Source organism: Bufo gargarizans, unplaced genomic scaffold (assembly GCF_014858855.1).
Source record: "Bufo gargarizans isolate SCDJY-AF-19 unplaced genomic scaffold, ASM1485885v1 original_scaffold_1098_pilon, whole genome shotgun sequence".
Taxonomy (NCBI): domain Eukaryota; kingdom Metazoa; phylum Chordata; class Amphibia; order Anura; family Bufonidae; genus Bufo; species Bufo gargarizans.
The window spans coordinates 120,769-138,993 of NW_025334238.1; the positions used below are offsets into that span (position 1 = coordinate 120,769).

At 48.4% G+C, this 18,225-nt stretch overlaps 1 protein-coding gene across 1 annotated transcript; it reads left to right on the forward strand.

The window, feature by feature from the left end:
* Positions 1-504: 504 nt before the first annotated feature.
* Positions 505-11,583, forward strand: LOC122922974 (surfeit locus protein 4-like). Its single transcript, XM_044273758.1, has 6 exons — positions 505-662; positions 8,171-8,357; positions 8,436-8,512; positions 9,284-9,327; positions 9,608-9,794; positions 10,894-11,583. Exons 1-6 carry the CDS (start codon positions 615-617, stop codon positions 11,158-11,160), a joined length of 810 nt encoding a protein of 269 aa, XP_044129693.1. The 5' UTR covers positions 505-614; the 3' UTR covers positions 11,161-11,583.
* The last annotated feature ends 6,642 nt before the right edge of the window (positions 11,584-18,225 follow it).

Sequence of the window (18,225 nt, forward strand, 5' to 3'; positions counted from 1 at the left end):
CCCTCATTCGTCTATGTGAATGGAAAAATAATAAAAAAAAGTTAGGGAGGGGGGGGGAAAAACCGTAAACACAAAAACCACAGGGGCTGAATGGGTTAAACCAGTTTCTCTCCATCTGCCCATTCACCTGAAGGGCTGCTGAGCTGCAGTACCGGGCACAGCCACTACACGGCAGTACTGCTGTTTCCCGGTCTGTCCACTATGATAGGCCATTAGTATCTGAATCAGAGGCAGGCAGCGTACGGGGGAGCTGTACATGTACACACTGTGCGTCCCATGGCCGTACTGAGATTAGAACCGCCCTCTGCGTCATATCAGCGCAGGACTCCGCTACTCTCGGCGCTGTGTCCACGTTGACAGTGAGGGCACGTCGCCCTTACTTAACATGGACGTTGCCCGATATCCACTCATATTGCGCAATGCAATAAAGCAGTGAGCTGGGACGCTGCCATTGGTGGAAAAACAAACGTGATTCTCTACATCTCCAGATTTCCACCAATAGGAGCGGATTTTGAGAGACGATGCGGGACAGAGTGACCACGCCCTCCACAACCAGTAGCTAGCGTGATCTCTAGACCGGACGGGCTCACTGACCGGCGGCACAGGAGGAGGAGATGGCGCCCGCGGATGTGATGGGGACAGCTGAGGAGCTGGCTGACAAGGTAACAACCCGACGCACTGCTTCTCGCTTCTCCCCTCCGCAGGCTAATGCTACATTATTATTATCCAGCGGTCACAGGACACTCCTTTTCCAGTGACATGGTACGGTCCTTGTTTTCCTACCTGAAGCAGCTGTTGGTATGTTCCGCTAGGTGTGGGTGATGCTTGGCCGAAACCATGTGTTGTACGTGGGGGTGGAAAGTAATGTATTAGATAAGTTATAAAGCACAACCTTGCAGCTGTCCAGTGAGGCTCATTACTGCGCAGTGTGATTGTCCTAGAGTGCCCTGCAGCAGCCCCTGGGCCCCAGTGACAGGCACCATGGGACTTGTAGTTCCACATCAGACCGACTAGCCACTGTTTGCACATAAGCTTGTGTTCTCATGGCCTTCCTCTGGTAGACATAACGTCCCTGGCCTTGTACAGATGTGCTGTTTAATGAAGAGCCCCTTTAAGGCCTCTTGCACACGACCGGGTGGCTTTTTCAATATTTTGCGATCCGCAAAAAATACGGATGATGTCTGTGTGCGTTCCGGAACAGCTGGCCCCTGGTAGAACAGTCCTATCCTTGTCCGTTATGCGGACCATAATAGGACATGTTCTATCTTTGAACGGAAATACGGAAACGGAGGGCATATGGAGTACCATTTTTTTGCGGATCCATTGAAAGAAATGAATGGAAAAAAACAACGTTTGTGTGCAAGAGGCCTAACCCTTATTACATGCCTCGGCTGTCCTCTCCCCTGGACTCTCCGGCTGTGCGTGTCTGTAGTATTACACGCCGGCCATTCTAATACTCTGACAAAGCCGCCACTTCCAGTTGTGTCACTTCAACAAACGACATTTATCATGTAGAGAAAATGAATACGAGGCACTAACTAATGTATTGTGATTGTCCATATTGCCTCCTTTTCTGGCTATATCACATTATACACTGCTTGTTTCCGTGGTTACGACCACCCTGCAGTCCATCGGTGGTGGTCGTGCTTAAACGCTACAGAAAGAAGCATCTGCCGGGACCGTGAGAGCGCACATAGGTTGGTGCTTTTTCCTATAGTTTGCAAGCACGGCCACCACTGGTGGATTACAGGTGGGTCGTAACCATGGAAACGAGCAGTGTATAATATGATGGAAAAATGAATCCAGCCAGCAAAGGAAACAATATGGAAAATCACAATACATTAGTAAGTGCCTTGTATTACCTCTCTCTACATGATAAATGCTATTTGCTGAAAGTGAGGCGACCCCTTTAACTCCAGGAGAAACTGCAGCATCTAAGGAGGCTTTGTCAACAGAAAAAATAAAACGTTATGGCTCCTGCGTAGGGGGTAAGTATCTGACTGGCGGGGGTCCGACTGCCAGGATTACCATTGATCATGAGGCGCCATGTGCCGATCCAGGTCCTTCCTGCCAAGAAACCCACAGAAGTGTCACTCCAGAGAGGAGGAGCGGCACCGCAGCCTTCACACCATCTAGATCTGGTCGAGGCGGCTGGCGCACGTTCTAATGAATTAGGTAAAGGGCTTGTCTGGAATTTTGCGGTAATAGAGGAGGGTCCTGCATGGGAGCAGGAGAGCTGTAAGAGCGCAGGACTGAGCCTCATGTGCATTTTTTTTTTAAGGCAGGCATGCTCAACCTGTGGCCCTCCAGCTGTTGCACAACTACAACTCCCAGCATGCCCGAACAGCCTACAGCTATCAGCCTACAGCAGGGCATGGTGGGAGTTGTAGTTGTACAACAGCTGGAGGGCCACAGGTTGAGCGTCCCTGCCTTAAGGTCGTTGGGGGAGAGGGAGTTAGGTTGCCATTTTTGAATGTGCCAATGAAACTGAGTTGAAGTTGCTGAAACCACTCCTATCAGGTTAAGGAGCCGATAGTCTCTTCTTAATTAAGGAACACCCCTTCTGTGATGTCATGTCTGCTATTTAAGTCAATGTAATGTGAATAAAGCTCTCTCTTCTACCATGGCTCAGGAGGATGAGAAGATGCTTTCATGAAACCACCTAGTGTGTCTGGTCTCATTATGAAAGCAGTATGGTGCACACATACTTATACGTCTAATTTATTTGGCACCACACAAAAGATGAGAATCGCATGAATTGTCATATATAATACTTTAAGGCAGGCATCCTCAAACTGCGGCCCTCCAGCTGTTGCAAAACTACAACTCCCAGCATGCCTGAAAAGCCTACAGCAGGGCATTGTGGGAGTTGTAGTTTTACAACAGCTGGAGGGCCGCAGTTTGAGGATGCCTGCTTTAAGGGATCATGCACACGACCGTATGTATACTGTGGTCCGCAATACACAGAAAAAAAAAACTGGTGACTGATCCATTGTAACAACGCATTATTTATTTATTTATTTTTTCTCGGAACGGACTTACGGACATAGGATACGGAATGCACATGGAATTTCCTTCTGTTTTTGGACCCATTGAAATGCATTGTTCTGCATACAGGCCTAAAAAAAAAAAAAAAACGACAAAAAATAAGTTTGTGTGAATGAGCCTTAATAAGAATTGTGCAATGCTCCAGTTCTCCTGTGGTGGCGCTGCAGAGGAATTGAGCAGCGCTGGCAGATGATCGCTGGAGGTCCTAGGGACTACCTGTGATTAACTTACTGTTCCGGGCCCCTTGTCACATAAGCGACTGTCCACATTGAAGAATCAGGATCTACAGTAGGACATAGGGGTGGGCGATATGGCCTAAAATCTATATTGCGTTATATATTTTACTTTTTATTTAATAACTATTAGCCTCCTTAGGGGCTAGAACCCTTGTCCTATTCACCCTGATAGAGCTCTATTAGGGTAAATAGGACTTTACACTGTCTCTGCTGTCCTGTGCATAGTGCACACAGCAGCAGGGAGGTTACCGTGGCAGCCAGGGCTTCTGTAGTGTCCTGGCTGCCATGGTAACCGATCGGAGCCCCGCGATTACACTGCTGGGGCTTCGATCAGAAGCTGCCACCCTTGGGCCACTGCCACCAATGATTTAATTGTGTGGAGGGGGGGTCCCGCAATTAATATAATACTTAGAAGAGGGGGAGTAGAAGGGAGGGACTGTGGCTACTGCGCCACCAATGAATATGGTTAATATGCCTGAATACAAACATAGCCTGCATGTGCCCACCATATCCCATACCTGGCCTCTATTACTGAGCGCCGTGATTTGCCGCAATTAACCCCTCAGGACCTGCAGGCTACTTTTGTATTCAGGCATATTAACCATATTCATTGGTGGCGCAGTAGCCACAGTCCATCCCTTCTACTCCTAGTCTGTTCTCATTGGTGGCTCAGTGGCCACAGTCCCTCTCTCTTCCTCCTAGTCTGTTCTCATTGGTGGCGCAGTGGCCACAGTCCCCTCCTCCTCCTAGTCTGTTCTCATTGGTGGCGCAGTGGCCACAGTCCCTCCCCTCCTCCTCCTAGTCTGTTCTCATTGGTGGCGCAGTGGCCACAGTCCCTCCCCTCCTCCTCCTAGTCTGTTCTCATTGGTGGTGCAGTGGCCACAGTCCCTCCCCTCCTCCTCCTAGTCTGTTCTCATTGGTGGCGCAGTGGCCAGTCCCTCCCCTCCTCCTCCTAGTCTGTTCCTCATTGGTGGCGCCGTGGCCACAGTCCCTCCCCTCCTCCTCCTAGTCTGTTCCTCATTGGTGGCGCCGTGGCCACAGTCCCTCCCCTCCTCCTCCTAGTCTGTTCCTCATTGGTGGTCAGCGGCAGCCGCACACAGTGGGGAGGGACTCCCTCCTTCTCCACTGTGTCGGCTCAGGAGAACATGGTGCGTGCCGAGAGCGGCGCATGCCATGTTCTACCGCGATATGGCAATATAAACGAAATCTCTATCGTTGGCCAAATTTATATAGTTTATATTACATATCGTCTATATCGCCCACCCCTAGTAGGACATAACGCTTGTGGCACCTTGGGTGAATAAGGCCTCATGCACACGACGTGTTTTTTCACTGTCAGTGATTTGGCTTCAGTGGTCAGTGGCCGATTTTGCTTCAGTTGTGTTTCCTCGTGTCTTCATTTTTTATTTTTTTTGTCTGACGGGGGGAAAAAAAGGAAGGTTAATGAAAAGTGTAATTTTATTGCACCAAGGTCTTGTAGAAAAAAAACAGACGCAGACTCGGATGACATACTAGTTGTGCATCTGTTTTTTTTTTTTTTTTTTTGACGGACCCATTGACTTGAATGGGTCCGTCCTCCGTTTTCCACTGACAAGAATGGGACAGATTACATTTTTTTGACAGACTGGAATCACGGACGCGGAGAAAAAACTAAGGACTATCAGTTTTTTTTTTCACAGCTCAATAAAAATGAATGGGACCTCCGCAAAACTGTGAAAAATGACGGAACGGACGCGGATGCACTCAACGGTCGTGTGCATGAGGCCTAAGGCAAACATTTCCAAGTGCTTATTTTTGGCCACCTGATCAGTAAATGATGGGAAAACCCTTGCGCCTCCTGCACCTGTGCAGAACAGACTTTGAGCTGACCATGAGGTGTCACATTGATGCTCAGTTCACCCTCCGGCCACTAGGGGGTATCAGCTGAAACATCATAGGGGCTGCCAGAAGCGATCATGGATTTCTGCGGACAGCAGCTTAGCCAGTGTGTGCACCTGAGTCGGGGTAATTGGATTGCAAGCCCCATTGGGGGGAGGGCCAGTCTCTGTACAGAGCTATATAAGCAATAACTGAAGGGTCCACGAATGTCCTTTGCAGGGGTAGCAGATGTCATCTTTCCATAGAAAATTGCTTCTAGGGGTGCCAGCTCTGGGGGTACTTGGCCTGGAATATGCCGTCCGTCCTCCATGACGTGCATTGATTGTCACTTCCAGTAGAATGATGATCAGTAATTATTATCATTGGCAGCCCCCTCGCTGCGAGGAAGAAGCGGCAGGTCCCTGATGATGGTGACCAGGAAGCCGATCGTGTGATTAACCCTCCACTACAATTTCGGCCCTTGTACACGAGCGCTCAGATGTCAGATGCATCTTTCATGTCGGCAGCACATCTCCCCTCGTCCGCCGCTGCTTGTGACGGGTATTCTGCCTACAGGTGGGGTTCTCCCGGGATTATACACCCCGAAGTCCAGGAATCCCAGGCGTCATACCACTCCCAGCATGGCGATAATATATACGGGCAATGAATTTGAAGTAGTGTACTCCCTAGACATGATGGCCAAATATACCAGATATCGGGACGGGCAGGAGACCTCGGCTAAACACAGCTTTTGGGCTCATGCACAAGACCATATGTATTTTGTGGTTTCCGCAAAAAATACGGATGACGTCCTATCCACACAAAAAAAAAAACTTGCACTGAAACAAAATATATTTGTGTGCATGAGCCCTTAGGGTGCATTCACACCACTGCATTAATTTTTTTTGCAGATAGGATGCGGACCCATTCATTTCGGTGGGTTAGCAAAAAATGCAGACAGCGCCCCGTGTGCTGTCCGCTTCCGTATGTCCGTTCTGTAGTCCCGCAAAAAAGATAGGACATGTCCTATTCTTGTCTGTTTTGCGAACAGGGATGGGCAACATCGATGTCACACGGACGTCATCCGAATTTTTGGAGGATCGCAAACTACATACGGTCATGTGAATGCACCCTTATCAGGAGGCAGCGGCCACTAAAAACACCAGCGATATGTAATTACACTAAGTACCTGCAACTGTAGTAAACTGCTGCAGTGATGGGTCCGCACCAGTAAGCATTCATACAGTAAAACTGGATGATGCTTGAGTGTTTGGTATGGTTATCCTGAGTTACACCCTGTATTATACTCCAGAGCTGCACTCACTATTCTGCTGGTGGAGTCACTGTGTACATACATTACTCATCCTGTACTGATCCTGTATTATACTCCAGAGCTGTACTCGCTATTCTGCTGGTGCAGTCACTGTGTATATACATTACTTATCCTGTACTGATCCTGAGTTACATCCTGTATTATACTCCAGAGCTGCACTCACTATTCTGCTGGTGCAGTCACTGTGTACATACATTACATTACTTATCCTGTACTTATCCTGAGTTACATCCTGTATTATACTCCAGAGCTGCACTCACTATTCTGCTGGTGCAGTCACTGTGTACATACATTACTTATCCTGTACTGATCCTGAGTTACATCCTGTATTATACTCCAGAGCTGTACTCGCTATTCTGCTGGTGCAGTCACTGTGTACATTACATTACTTATCCTGAGTTACATCCTGTATTATACTCCAGAGCTGCACTCACTATTCTGCTGGTGCAGTCACTGTGTACATTACATTACTTATCCTGTACGGATCCTGAGTTACATCCAGTGTTATACTCCAGAGCTGCACTCACTATTCTGCTGGTGCAGTCACTGTGTACATACATTACATTACTTATCCTGTACTGATCCTGAGTTACATCCTGTATTATACTCCAGAGCTGCACTCACTATTCTGCTGGTGCAGTCACTGTGTACATACATTACTTATCCTGTACTGATCCTGAGTTACATCCTGTATCATACTCCAGAGCTGCACTCACTATTCTGCTGGTGGAGTTACTGTGTACATTACATTACTTATCCTGTACTGATCCTGAGTTACATCCTGTATTATACTCCAGAGCTGTACTCGCTATTCTGCTGGTGCAGTCACTGTGTACATTACATTACTTATCCTGAGTTACATCCTGTATTATACTCCAGAGCTGCACTCACTATTCTGCTGGTGCAGTCACTGTGTACATTACATTACTTATCCTGTACTGATCCTGAGTTACATCCTGTATCATACTCCAGAGCTGCACTCACTATTCTGCTGGTTGAGTCGGTGTACATACATTGCCCTGTACTGATCCTCAGTTACTGCCTGTGTTTCTTGCTTTCGGACATACACCTCATTAGCCCCTTATCTGAATGTTACCAGTACAAGGCTGTTACTACGCTGCGTTCTGGTACGTGCAGCCCTGGTTCCGGGTTTGGAGGCCGATTAGTTCTTATTACTTTTGGCTTTCATCTCCTTTTTCATGTTTAACCCTAAATATTTGCATAATGACTGCCAAGTTGTAGCAGAGCCACCTGCAAATACAGATATGCCCGGCTGGCACTGCTCCTGGCATCAGGGCATTCGGATGTACACAAGATTACGATAAACTCTTGATATTTGCTCTGCTGTTACTTAAAAGGGAGAGTCTGTCGAGGAGAGATGTCCTTTATACCATGTAGTGGAGGTCTGTGAGGTAAAGTATTGCATCGGGGGGACATGGGCTCCCCAGCTGGCACCCTATGGGAAAAAAAGTCCTAAATCAGGTGACACAGGGAATAATAGTGTGCTCATAGCTGTGCCCCCTTCAGATTCAGCCTGAGCTCTCTGCTCCCCTCTTGTGGCTGTAGGGAGTATTGCAGCTTGATGTGATTGGGATTCTCAGGTTTCAAAATCTTTTAATGGTAAATGGGTAGAACAGCTAATTCATTAGGATTCCTGGGCTGCAGAGCTTACACTCTACCCGTCTTCTGCTTGCAGTTCCTGCGTGTCACGAAGCGCTACCTACCGCACTTGGCTCATCTGTGTCTGATCAGCACCTTCCTGGAGGACGGCCTGCGGATGTGGCTGCAGTGGAACGAGCAGCGGGATTACATCAGCATGTCCTGGGGCTGCGGGATGTTCCTGGCCACTGTCTTTGTTCTCATCAACATGCTCGGACAACTGGGTGAGACCCCCTAGCTGTGCCCCTCGCCCCCCCACACCCTCCTCTGGGGTGATGATAATGCTGTATGTCTGTGTTTAGCTGGCTGCATCCTGGTCCTGACTCGGAAGTTTGTCCCTTATGCCTGCCTCGGCCTCTTCATCATCATCCTCCTGCAGGTGAGTGGATTCTTATTGTACTGATGTCCTCTCTCTGTGATGCACCCATACTAGGGTAACGCCCCCCCCCCCCCCCCTCTGTGGCATATCACGCTCCTATTACCCCATGCTAATTTGGCATGATTGCCGCTGGGCATCTTGTGGGTCAGCGTGCCAGCGACTGTTCACGACGTGATGGGTCCTCCCACTGCAGCAGAAGAATCCTGTGCTAAGACCTAGTCAGTCTATGGGGAGGACCACAGTGCCACCTAGTGGTGGAGAGGAGTCGCAGCAGTGTAAGCTATGGGACCACCTCAGCACTGGGGCTATAGCAGCTGATGGTGTCCACCACAGGGTAGTGACAGATCCTGCGGAGTCCTCCAGAATGAGACCTGTATACATGGATCACCCAGGACACTAGAAGCCACGAGGAAGTGAATAACATTGTCTTGTGGCAATGGAGCCTGTGGGGAGGATCTGATGAGGGACAGATTGTTACGGGTGGACGATTAGGTCAGAGCATCTCCAAACAGTAGGTCTTTAGGGGGGTTTCCTAGGATAAAGTGGTCCAGAGGAGGAGAACTGGTGAACCAGCGGCAGGTTCATGGATGCCTTGATGGTTGTGGGCAGTGAACGCTAGTTTGTCTGGTCCAGATCCACGGCAGAGGTACAAACAGCTGAGAAACGTGGTAGTAGAAAGGTGCGAGAACACACGGGACATTGCAGCTTGCTGAGTAGCCACAGGCCGGTCAGAGTCACCATGTGTGATAACAGATTTTTCTTCCTTTTTAGACCATTGTGTACAATATCTTCTGGGATGTGAAGTTCCTCATGAGGTCAGTATGACAACGTGTCGCCCACATTGTGTGAAAGATTTAAAAGGGTTGTCCCCATGTACCCGCTGTCACCCACAGGACTGAACATAGGAGGGCCACCTTGTGGTTGTAGGTACTGCAGTGGACTTCCCTTATATCTTCTGCTGATGGGCATCACAGTCCTGTCCGTGTCTACATTTCAAGTGCCAGCTCATGGGGACGAGAGAGGCTTCATGTCACCAACGTGTGCCCCACCATGTCATACCATCCACTTACTGTTCTCTCTTTATTTACCCTCCAGGAACATGGCGCTGGGTGGGGGTCTCCTGCTGCTCCTGGCTGAGTTCCGCTCTGAAGGCAAAACCATGTTTGCTGGGGTGCCTACCGTGGGGGAGACTTCCCCACGTCAGTACATGCAGCTGGGAGGCCGCTTGCTGCTTATCCTCATGTTTATGACCCTACTGCACTTCAATGCCAGCGCCTTCACAGTGAGTACAGGCGAGAAAGGGCACATGGGATTGTGAGGTGTAGATGCTTCACCTGTGCATAGTGACAGATCAGGTCTGTGGGCATCTGACAGCAGTAAGGGCAGATTAATGCACTGGGCACAGTCTAGTAGTGGCAATATATGGAGCTGGATGAGCAGGGCATTGGAGGGTGGGGGTGGTTGTTGCTGCATGGTACATTCATGGGAGGATATGGTGTAGTCTGTGTGCATTGATGGGTGGCTGTGGGACCTGGATAGTCAGTGCAGTGATAGATAAGAAGAGTGCTGGGCGTAAATGGTGTTGGCATTGGACAGTATAGGAGGTTGGTGCTGGATACACAGTGCACTGGTGGGATGAGGGGGCAATGGATACAGTATGTATTGGTGGGCACTGTATATGTGGAGTATTGGTGGTAGGAGATGGGCTCTGGATATGTGTGGGCACTGTATATGTGGTGTGTTGGTGATAGGAGATGGGCACTGATATGGGATGGCACTGTGTGTGTGGTGTATTGGTGGTAGGAGATGGGTGCTGGATAAGCATGGGCTCTGTGTGTGGTGTGTTGGTGGTAGGAGATGGGCGCTGATATGGGATGGCACTGTGTGTGGTATATTGGTGGTAGGAGATGGGCGCTGATATGGGATGGCACTGTGTGTGTGGTGTATTGGTGGTAGGAGATGGGTGCTGGATAAGCATGGGCTCTGTGTGTGGTGTGTTGGTGGTAGGAGATGGGTGCTGGTGTGTGTGTGTGTGTGTGTGTGTGTGTGTGTGTGTGGTATATTGGTGCCCCAGAATGGAGCTGGAGTAGATTTTGGTGTAATGTGTGCCAGTTTTGTGCCACACGTATTGTTAAATAGTTTCAGGCCGCAGAGGTCCTGCCCTTCCCCCCCTCTCCTGGGAAAGGGGCAAAAAGTCACAAATATTTGGTGCAAACCACGATTTGCGCCAAAATGTGTTCCTTTTCTACATCAGAGAATTGGCATAGAAGCCTGATGGCCGTGCATTGATTTCTGGATTGAATGCCCAGGCCTGCTCACCTGGTCATGGCGGCCTCTTCCCAACGGTCCATACACTAATTTTGTTGTGTTCTCCTCCCCAGATCTTCCAGGACATCTTCGGCCTGACTCTCATAATCCTGGTCGCCATCGGCTTTAAGACTAAGCTGGCGGCTCTGACTCTGGTCCTGTGGCTGATGATCATCAATGTCCTTCAGAACGCCTTCTGGACGATACCCTCCTACCGCCCCATGCATGACTTCCTGAAGTACGACTTCTTCCAGACCCTGTCTGTGGTGGGAGGGCTGCTGCTGGTGGTGGCGCTGGGCCCCGGCGGAGTCTCAATGGACGAGCACAAGAAGAAGTGGTGACCGGCCCTCGCCATTTATACCTCCATCTGACTGGAATACTCCATTTAGCGGGGGAGCTTGGTGCAGGATGTTCCATTCAGTGAGGAAGCTTAGAATATATTGCAATTCTTCAGAATAAGATGGCGGCTAGGGGGCTGCCAGGGATGGGCGCTGAACCCATAGATTACCAAGCCTTGCCCATACTCTGGTTGCTTCCACCTCCTATATCTCTCAGCACAGATGGCAGGCTGCCTACTACAGGCCTGGCGCCCCATGCTTCCTCCAGTGAGCACTACCTGCATGAGTTCCTGTCGGGCATCATCCGCCCCGGCTCCTCTAATAATGAGTCCGACTGTTGGAAGCGACGCCAATAGAAAGGTTTTATCACATTGACAATATTTGTATGAACATTTTTTAAATAAATGACTATTTTCAGAGAGATCACACTGAGCTTCCTGTGGACTTGTCTGTAAAGCTCCAGCGTCGGTTATACTCCAGTCACACCCGGAGCTGCAGTCAAACTTCTGCTGATTGCCCTGAAGTCAAGTTTGTCTTCCGACACTGCTATCCACATGGTGGTTGTGTGGGAAATGCACTGCAAAAAATCCCTTACCCCGTCCTCTGACGTCTCGCCATGCTGCCGTGACGGGAAGTCAGCAGAATTTTGAACTTTACTTTGGATGTGATTGGAGAGGAAACGCCTTGTTACTCAAAATCGACAAATGTCTAGATGTGGCAGCAGCTCTCGCCTTTTACATGGCCTCTAATCAGCGCAGATAAACTATACAGCCGATACATGGCGCAGGCCTCGTACGGTGTGGGACTGAACGATCACTGTCAGCCGCTAAGGTGCAGACAAGTGTTACTAGTTGGGGGGGTCCCTGCACAGTCTGACAAGATATGCCCTGATTGGACAGTCAGACACACCTGATACGGGTAACACCCAGCAGTACCTTTACTGTAGACTGCTGGCAATTTATTTGGAATAATAGAGGAATGGCGCATGATGGCGTCATAGTAATGGATGCTCCGGAATTGGGGGAGTGCAAGTTGTTACTAAAACACACGCCAGGAGAGGTGGCAATGGACAGAATTGTTATGGTCGGGGCACCAGTAGGATTAAGGGTCCATTCACGCGTCGGCAAAATGGGTCTGCATCCGTTCCGCAATTGTGCGGACCCATTCATTTTCAATGGGGCCAGAATGTGCTGTCCGCATCCGCGGATCCGCATTTCCGTTCCACAAATAAATAGAACATGTCCTATTCTTGTCCGCAATTGCAGACAAGAAAAGGCATTTTCTTTGAGTGCCGGCGATGTGCGGTCCGCAAAATGCGCAACGCACATTGCGGGTGTCCGTGTTTTGCGGATCCGCAAAACTCATACGGACGTGTGAATGGACCCTTAAACAGGCAGCATGTCATTCCACTAATCCTCTTGTAAAGTGGTCGTACATGGGTACTTTCTTCCAATATCTGCGCCTCCCGTGTCCACAGGCGCAGTGTCTGATATGGGGCTGAGCTGTAATACTGCGCACAACCTGCGGACAGGTAGGGCACCATTTTTGGAAGAAGGCGGCCATGTTTTTCTAATCCTGACCAACCCCCTTAATGTCTTTTTTGGGGTGCTCCTCTTTCGTCTAATTCTGAGAACATGTCTCCCTGTATTGGAGGCCCACCACCATTCCCAGTGTAAGGGTCCATTGACATGTCCGCATAATGGGTGCGGACCCCCTCATTTTCAATGGGGCCGCAAAAGATGCGCACAGCACACACTTCTGTTCCGCGGGCCCGCAAAAAATAAATAAATAGAACATGTGCTATTCTTGTCTGCAGCCACGGACAAGAAAAGGCATTTCTATTATAGTACCGGCCGTGTGCGGTCCGCAAAACACTTGCGAACTTGGGAATGGGCCCTAATGATTGATTACACCATTTCCTGTAATATCAGATGGGGGTGTCCATCCTATTACCCAGAAACGAGTCTGGCACACAGTCCAGTCCAGGTGGTGCTCAGTACTGAGATCTATCACGTTAAAGGGGTTCTGCAGTTCATCAGCATCTGATCGGCGGGGGTCCGACACCTGCCGATCAGCTGTTTGAGAAGCTCCAGCAGTAGTAAAAAATAGGAGAAAAAAAAAAAAGTTGACATATTAGGTATCGCCGCGTCCGTATCAACCGGCTCTATAAACATATCACATGACCTAAGCCCTCAGATGAACACCGTAAAAAATACAACAGCAAGCGATCAAAAAGCGTACGCCCACCAAAATAGTACCAATCTAACAGTTACCTCATCCTGCAAAAGATGAGCCCCTACCTGAGACAACCGCCCAAAAAATAAAAAAAACTATGGCTCAGAATATAGACACTAAAACATAACCGCTTTTTTAAAACCAAAAAATTATTGTGTAAAACTTACATAAATAAAAAAAAGTATACATATTAGGTATCGCCGCGTCTGTATCGACCGGCTCTATAAAAATATCACATTACCTAACCCCTCAGATGAACACCATAAAAAATAAAAACTTTGCTAAATAAACCATTTTTTGGCACCTTGCATCACAAAAAGTGTAATAGCAAGCGATCAAAAATTCATATGCACCCCAGAATAGTGCCAATCAAACCGTCATCTCATTCCGCAAAAAATGAGACCCTACCTAAGATAATCACCCAAAAACTGAAAAAACTATGGCTCTCCGAATATGGAGGCGCTAAAAAAAAGTATACATTAGGTATCGCCGCGTCCGTATCGACCGGCTCTAAAAATATCACATGACCTAACCCCTCAGATGAACATCGTAAAAAAATGAAAACTATTCTAAATAAACAATCATGTTTTAGTGTCTGCCTTCCAAAAACCGTAGGGCATTCCTTTCCCTCTGCGCCCTGCTGTGTGTCGGTACAGCAGTTTACGACCACATATGTAGTGTTTCTGTAAGCTACAGAATCAGGGCCATAAATATTGAATTTTGCTTGGCTGTTAACCCTTACTTAGTAACTGGAAAAAAATATTAAAATGGAAAATCTGCCAAAAAAGTGAAATTTTGAAATTGTACATCCTATTACCCAGAAACGATTCTGGCACACAGTCCAGTCCAGGTGGTGCTCAGTACTGAGATCTATCACGTTAAAGGGGTTATGCAGTTCTTTCAAACTGATGATCTATCCTCTGCATAGATCATCAGCATATGATCGGCGGGGGTCCGACACCTGGGACCCCCGCCGATTAGCTGTTTGAGAAGGCAGTGGTGCTGGCAGTAGCGCCGTGGCCTTCTTGCCGGTTCCCGCAGGCCCAGTGATGTCATGACTAGTATCGCTGGCCTGGGCGGGGCTAAGCACTGTTCACTTGAATGGACCCGAACTGCATCAGCAGCGATGGCGAACCTTTTAGAGACTAAGCGCCCAAACTGCAACCCAAAACCTACTTATTTATCTCAGAGTGCCAACACGACGATTAAACCTGAATACAGAAAAATATCAGCCAAGTTAAGCTGTTGGGGCAGGGCTTTACAGAGGACCCCGAAAAATGATTGTCCCCCAGAATTAAAAATGTCCCATTAGTGGCCTCCAGTATTAATAAGGCCCCCAGTATTAATTATGCTCCATTGGGGACCCCCAGTATTAATAATAAAACTCACCCCATCCATTTGCGGGGAACACTCACTGCTCACATGCACAGGACAAGATGGAGCCCAGGTCCTGTCTGCTGGGCAATAAAATGGATGAGGTGAGAAGAGGGGGGCAAAGACTGTACTAATGAGCGTGTCACAATGAAAGCGCTGCACCCCTACGCACAGAGAACCGAGTGCCCCCTCTTGCACACGTGCTGTAGGTTTGCCACCACTAACATCAGGGCTCATGCGAACAACCGTTGCATGTTTTTCGGTCCGCAAAAAACACAATTACTGGCCACGTGCAGTCTGCATTTTGCGGAAAAGAACAGCTGGCCCCTAATAAAACCGTCCTATACTTGTCTGTAAAACGGACAATAACAGGACATGTTCTATTCTTCTGTGGAACGGCCATACGAAAATGGAAGGCACACAGAGTAAATTCCATTTTTTATGCAGACTCGTTGAAGTAAATGGAGCCACATACGGGACGCAAAAAAAAAAAAAAACACATCACAGTTTCATTTTCTGTTCTGATCCATCAGAAGATTAAACATGGATCCCTTACAGGGGACCAATAAACACATGGACAAACACAGAATAGAGCTCTTCTGGACCAGGTAGACCGTAAATGCTAATGGATAGAGCGGTGGGGCAACATGTATGGTACCCAGTGTCTGTCCCTAGATATCCCTCAAATTATCCTCTGCCCAGAGATGCACCTGGATGGTAGGAGCACTCTGTCCATGTGCTTGACTACCTGTCCTTATAACGCCCTTGCTAAAGGTAAAATACCCTATACATAGTCTACCAAAGAAAATTAACCTGGGTCTCGGTATACACTAGGTATGTATTAGATAGATAAGTATCGAGAGAAGTATAGATATACAGTCCCGATCAAAGCATGATGCGTCTCGGCCCGACACGTTTCCCCTTCTCATCCAGAAGGTTCGTCAGGGGACGCAAGTATCAAAAAAATCTATTGTCAAAACGTGTCACAAATGCAAAGACAGAGACCAAACAAAACAAAACTGGAGCACCCACAAGCCAGCACTGGTCTACGGGAGTGACCACAGAATTCGTGTAGCGACTATATTTAGATGGACTGTACTGAGTACCAGTGAAATACTCATCTGGTGAGGAACCTCAGTTTCAACTCACAGACCGATGGTGCTCGGCAGAAAAAGATGTGGCTCCAATTAGTCCATTCACCCAGACTTAGTTTTAAACCCCCAGAGGGGGGCGCTCCTATGTTGTCATAAGCCAATCCTGAGCTAAAGATATCATCATGTGACCAGGCCAATGGGCGGGTTAGGTAATGTTTGGATTTGATTTTTATAAATCCTACAAACGTGGGTCACGGGCTACAAGGGGTCCCAGTGTGTAATAGGATAGTAGGGTGCTACCTGTATAATTATGAAAAAATCAAACAGACCATATAAATGGGGCGCACGCCTGCCCGAGTTGTAGGGGGCGTGTCAAGATGGCCGTGCGTTTCACAGCAGGCCCGGAAGATATACATACATTTCATCATTATACCTAGGTACACTCCTACCCGAACTCATGGGGCATGTTGCAGTGGCCGTGTGTTCCAAGGAGATACAGCGCTGGCGTACGAGCGCTGCATCTCTATACCGAGGCGCATACCAGCCGGAACTAAGGAGGGCGTGTCAAGATGGCCGTGCGCTCCATTGTACTGACGCGCACGCCCAGGACGCCGGTGGGTGGAGATATGCGTTCCATATACACCACCCTGGGATGCACATAGAGGAAGTGACACGGAGTGCTTGCGTTCCATCATAGAGAGGACCACATTATGCCCTGCCCACTCAAGATACAGATCTGGGGCTTTGGCCGGACCGTATATTAACCCTCTTGATGCCAAATCAGTAGCCCACATCTCCGCTCTCAAACATAAGCGATTGTGGGGTTAAAAATGACTGGGGCAACATTGGGGTATATTCCTCTGGGTGTACATGGACACCACACTGTCTTTACCATGAAAAAGATATGTATGATAAAAGAATCGGCACTCAGATGTAGAGCCTGCCTTCCAATAATAAATTGACACTTCATGTGTTGATATCTATTTCTATCACTTAGTGAGGACGAAGATTCTGAATAAAGGGAACTAGCCTATGGACCAGAGCGTTAAATGAATTACAGGAAACATGAAAATGTTGATTTCTCATTCAGCCCTCCCGGAGACTGGGAGCAGAACCTATAGATCCATTCAGTTTCTTTCTTCCCAGTCACCTTTTCTGGGAGAGGGTCTTGCCACTTCTAGGGCTGAGAAATTCAGGGACTTGGGGTGGCCACTATGGAATTCCCACACGTGGTTTGCTATGGGGGTGTCTTTCTTCTTGTTAATATCATTGATATGTTCCAGAATGCGTCTCCGGAATTCCCTATTGGTTTTTCCCACATAGTCATTGGGGCAGGTACATTGTGCGAGGTATACCACCCTCTTGCTCCTACAATTAATAAAATCTCTGATGTCATAGTTCCTCTTGGGGACCGAGCAGATGTTAACTTTTGTATTTTTCAAATAGCTGCATGCCATACAAGACCCACACCGGAACGTGCCTAATGGTTTCCGATCCAACCACGTGCCCCCCAGAGCCGGTCTTGTATAGTGACTATGTACCAGGCGGTCACGGAGACACCTACCCCGTCTGTAGGTAATACTAGGGCGGGGGGGAGTACATCCGATACTCCAGGGTCCATCGGGAGAATTGGCCAATGATTTCCCTGATTTCCTTGTTTCTCACGTCAAAGGTGGATACAATCCTGACAATGTCTCCACCCTTGTCTCTAAGTTCCCTGGGTACCAGGAGGTAGTTACGCTCACAAATCGCAGCATTTTGAAAAGCCCCTCTCAAGACGTGTTGTGGATAACCCCTCTTCCTAAAACGGTTTTGTAATTTTCTAGATTCATTATGAAAACTCTCTGGATCTGAGCAGTTTCTCCTCATTCTGAGATACTGACCCCGAGGGATACCTCTCTTGAAGTTCGTGGGGTGATGGCTATCCCAGTGCAACAAACTGTTTGTGGCCGTGGTCTTCCTGAAGGTGGTGGTGACAAGTCTATCACCGACTTTAGTAACCCTGATATCAAGAAAAGTTAGAGTCTCTGGATGGAATTTAAAAGTAAAGGACAATCCCAGTTCATTTATATTCAGGAACGCAAGCACTCCGTGTCACTTCCTCCATGTGCATCCCAGGGCTGTGTATATGGAACGCATATCTCCACCCACCGGCGTCCTGGGCGTGCGCGTCAGTACAGTGGAGCGCACGGCCATCTTGACACGCCCTCCTTAGTTCCGGCTGGTAGTGCGCCTCGGTATAGAGATGCAGCGCTCGTACGCCAGCGCTGTATCTCCTTGGAACACACGGCCACTGCAACATGCCCCATGAGTTCGGGTAGGAGTGTACCTAGGTATAATGATGAAATGTATGTATATCTTCCGG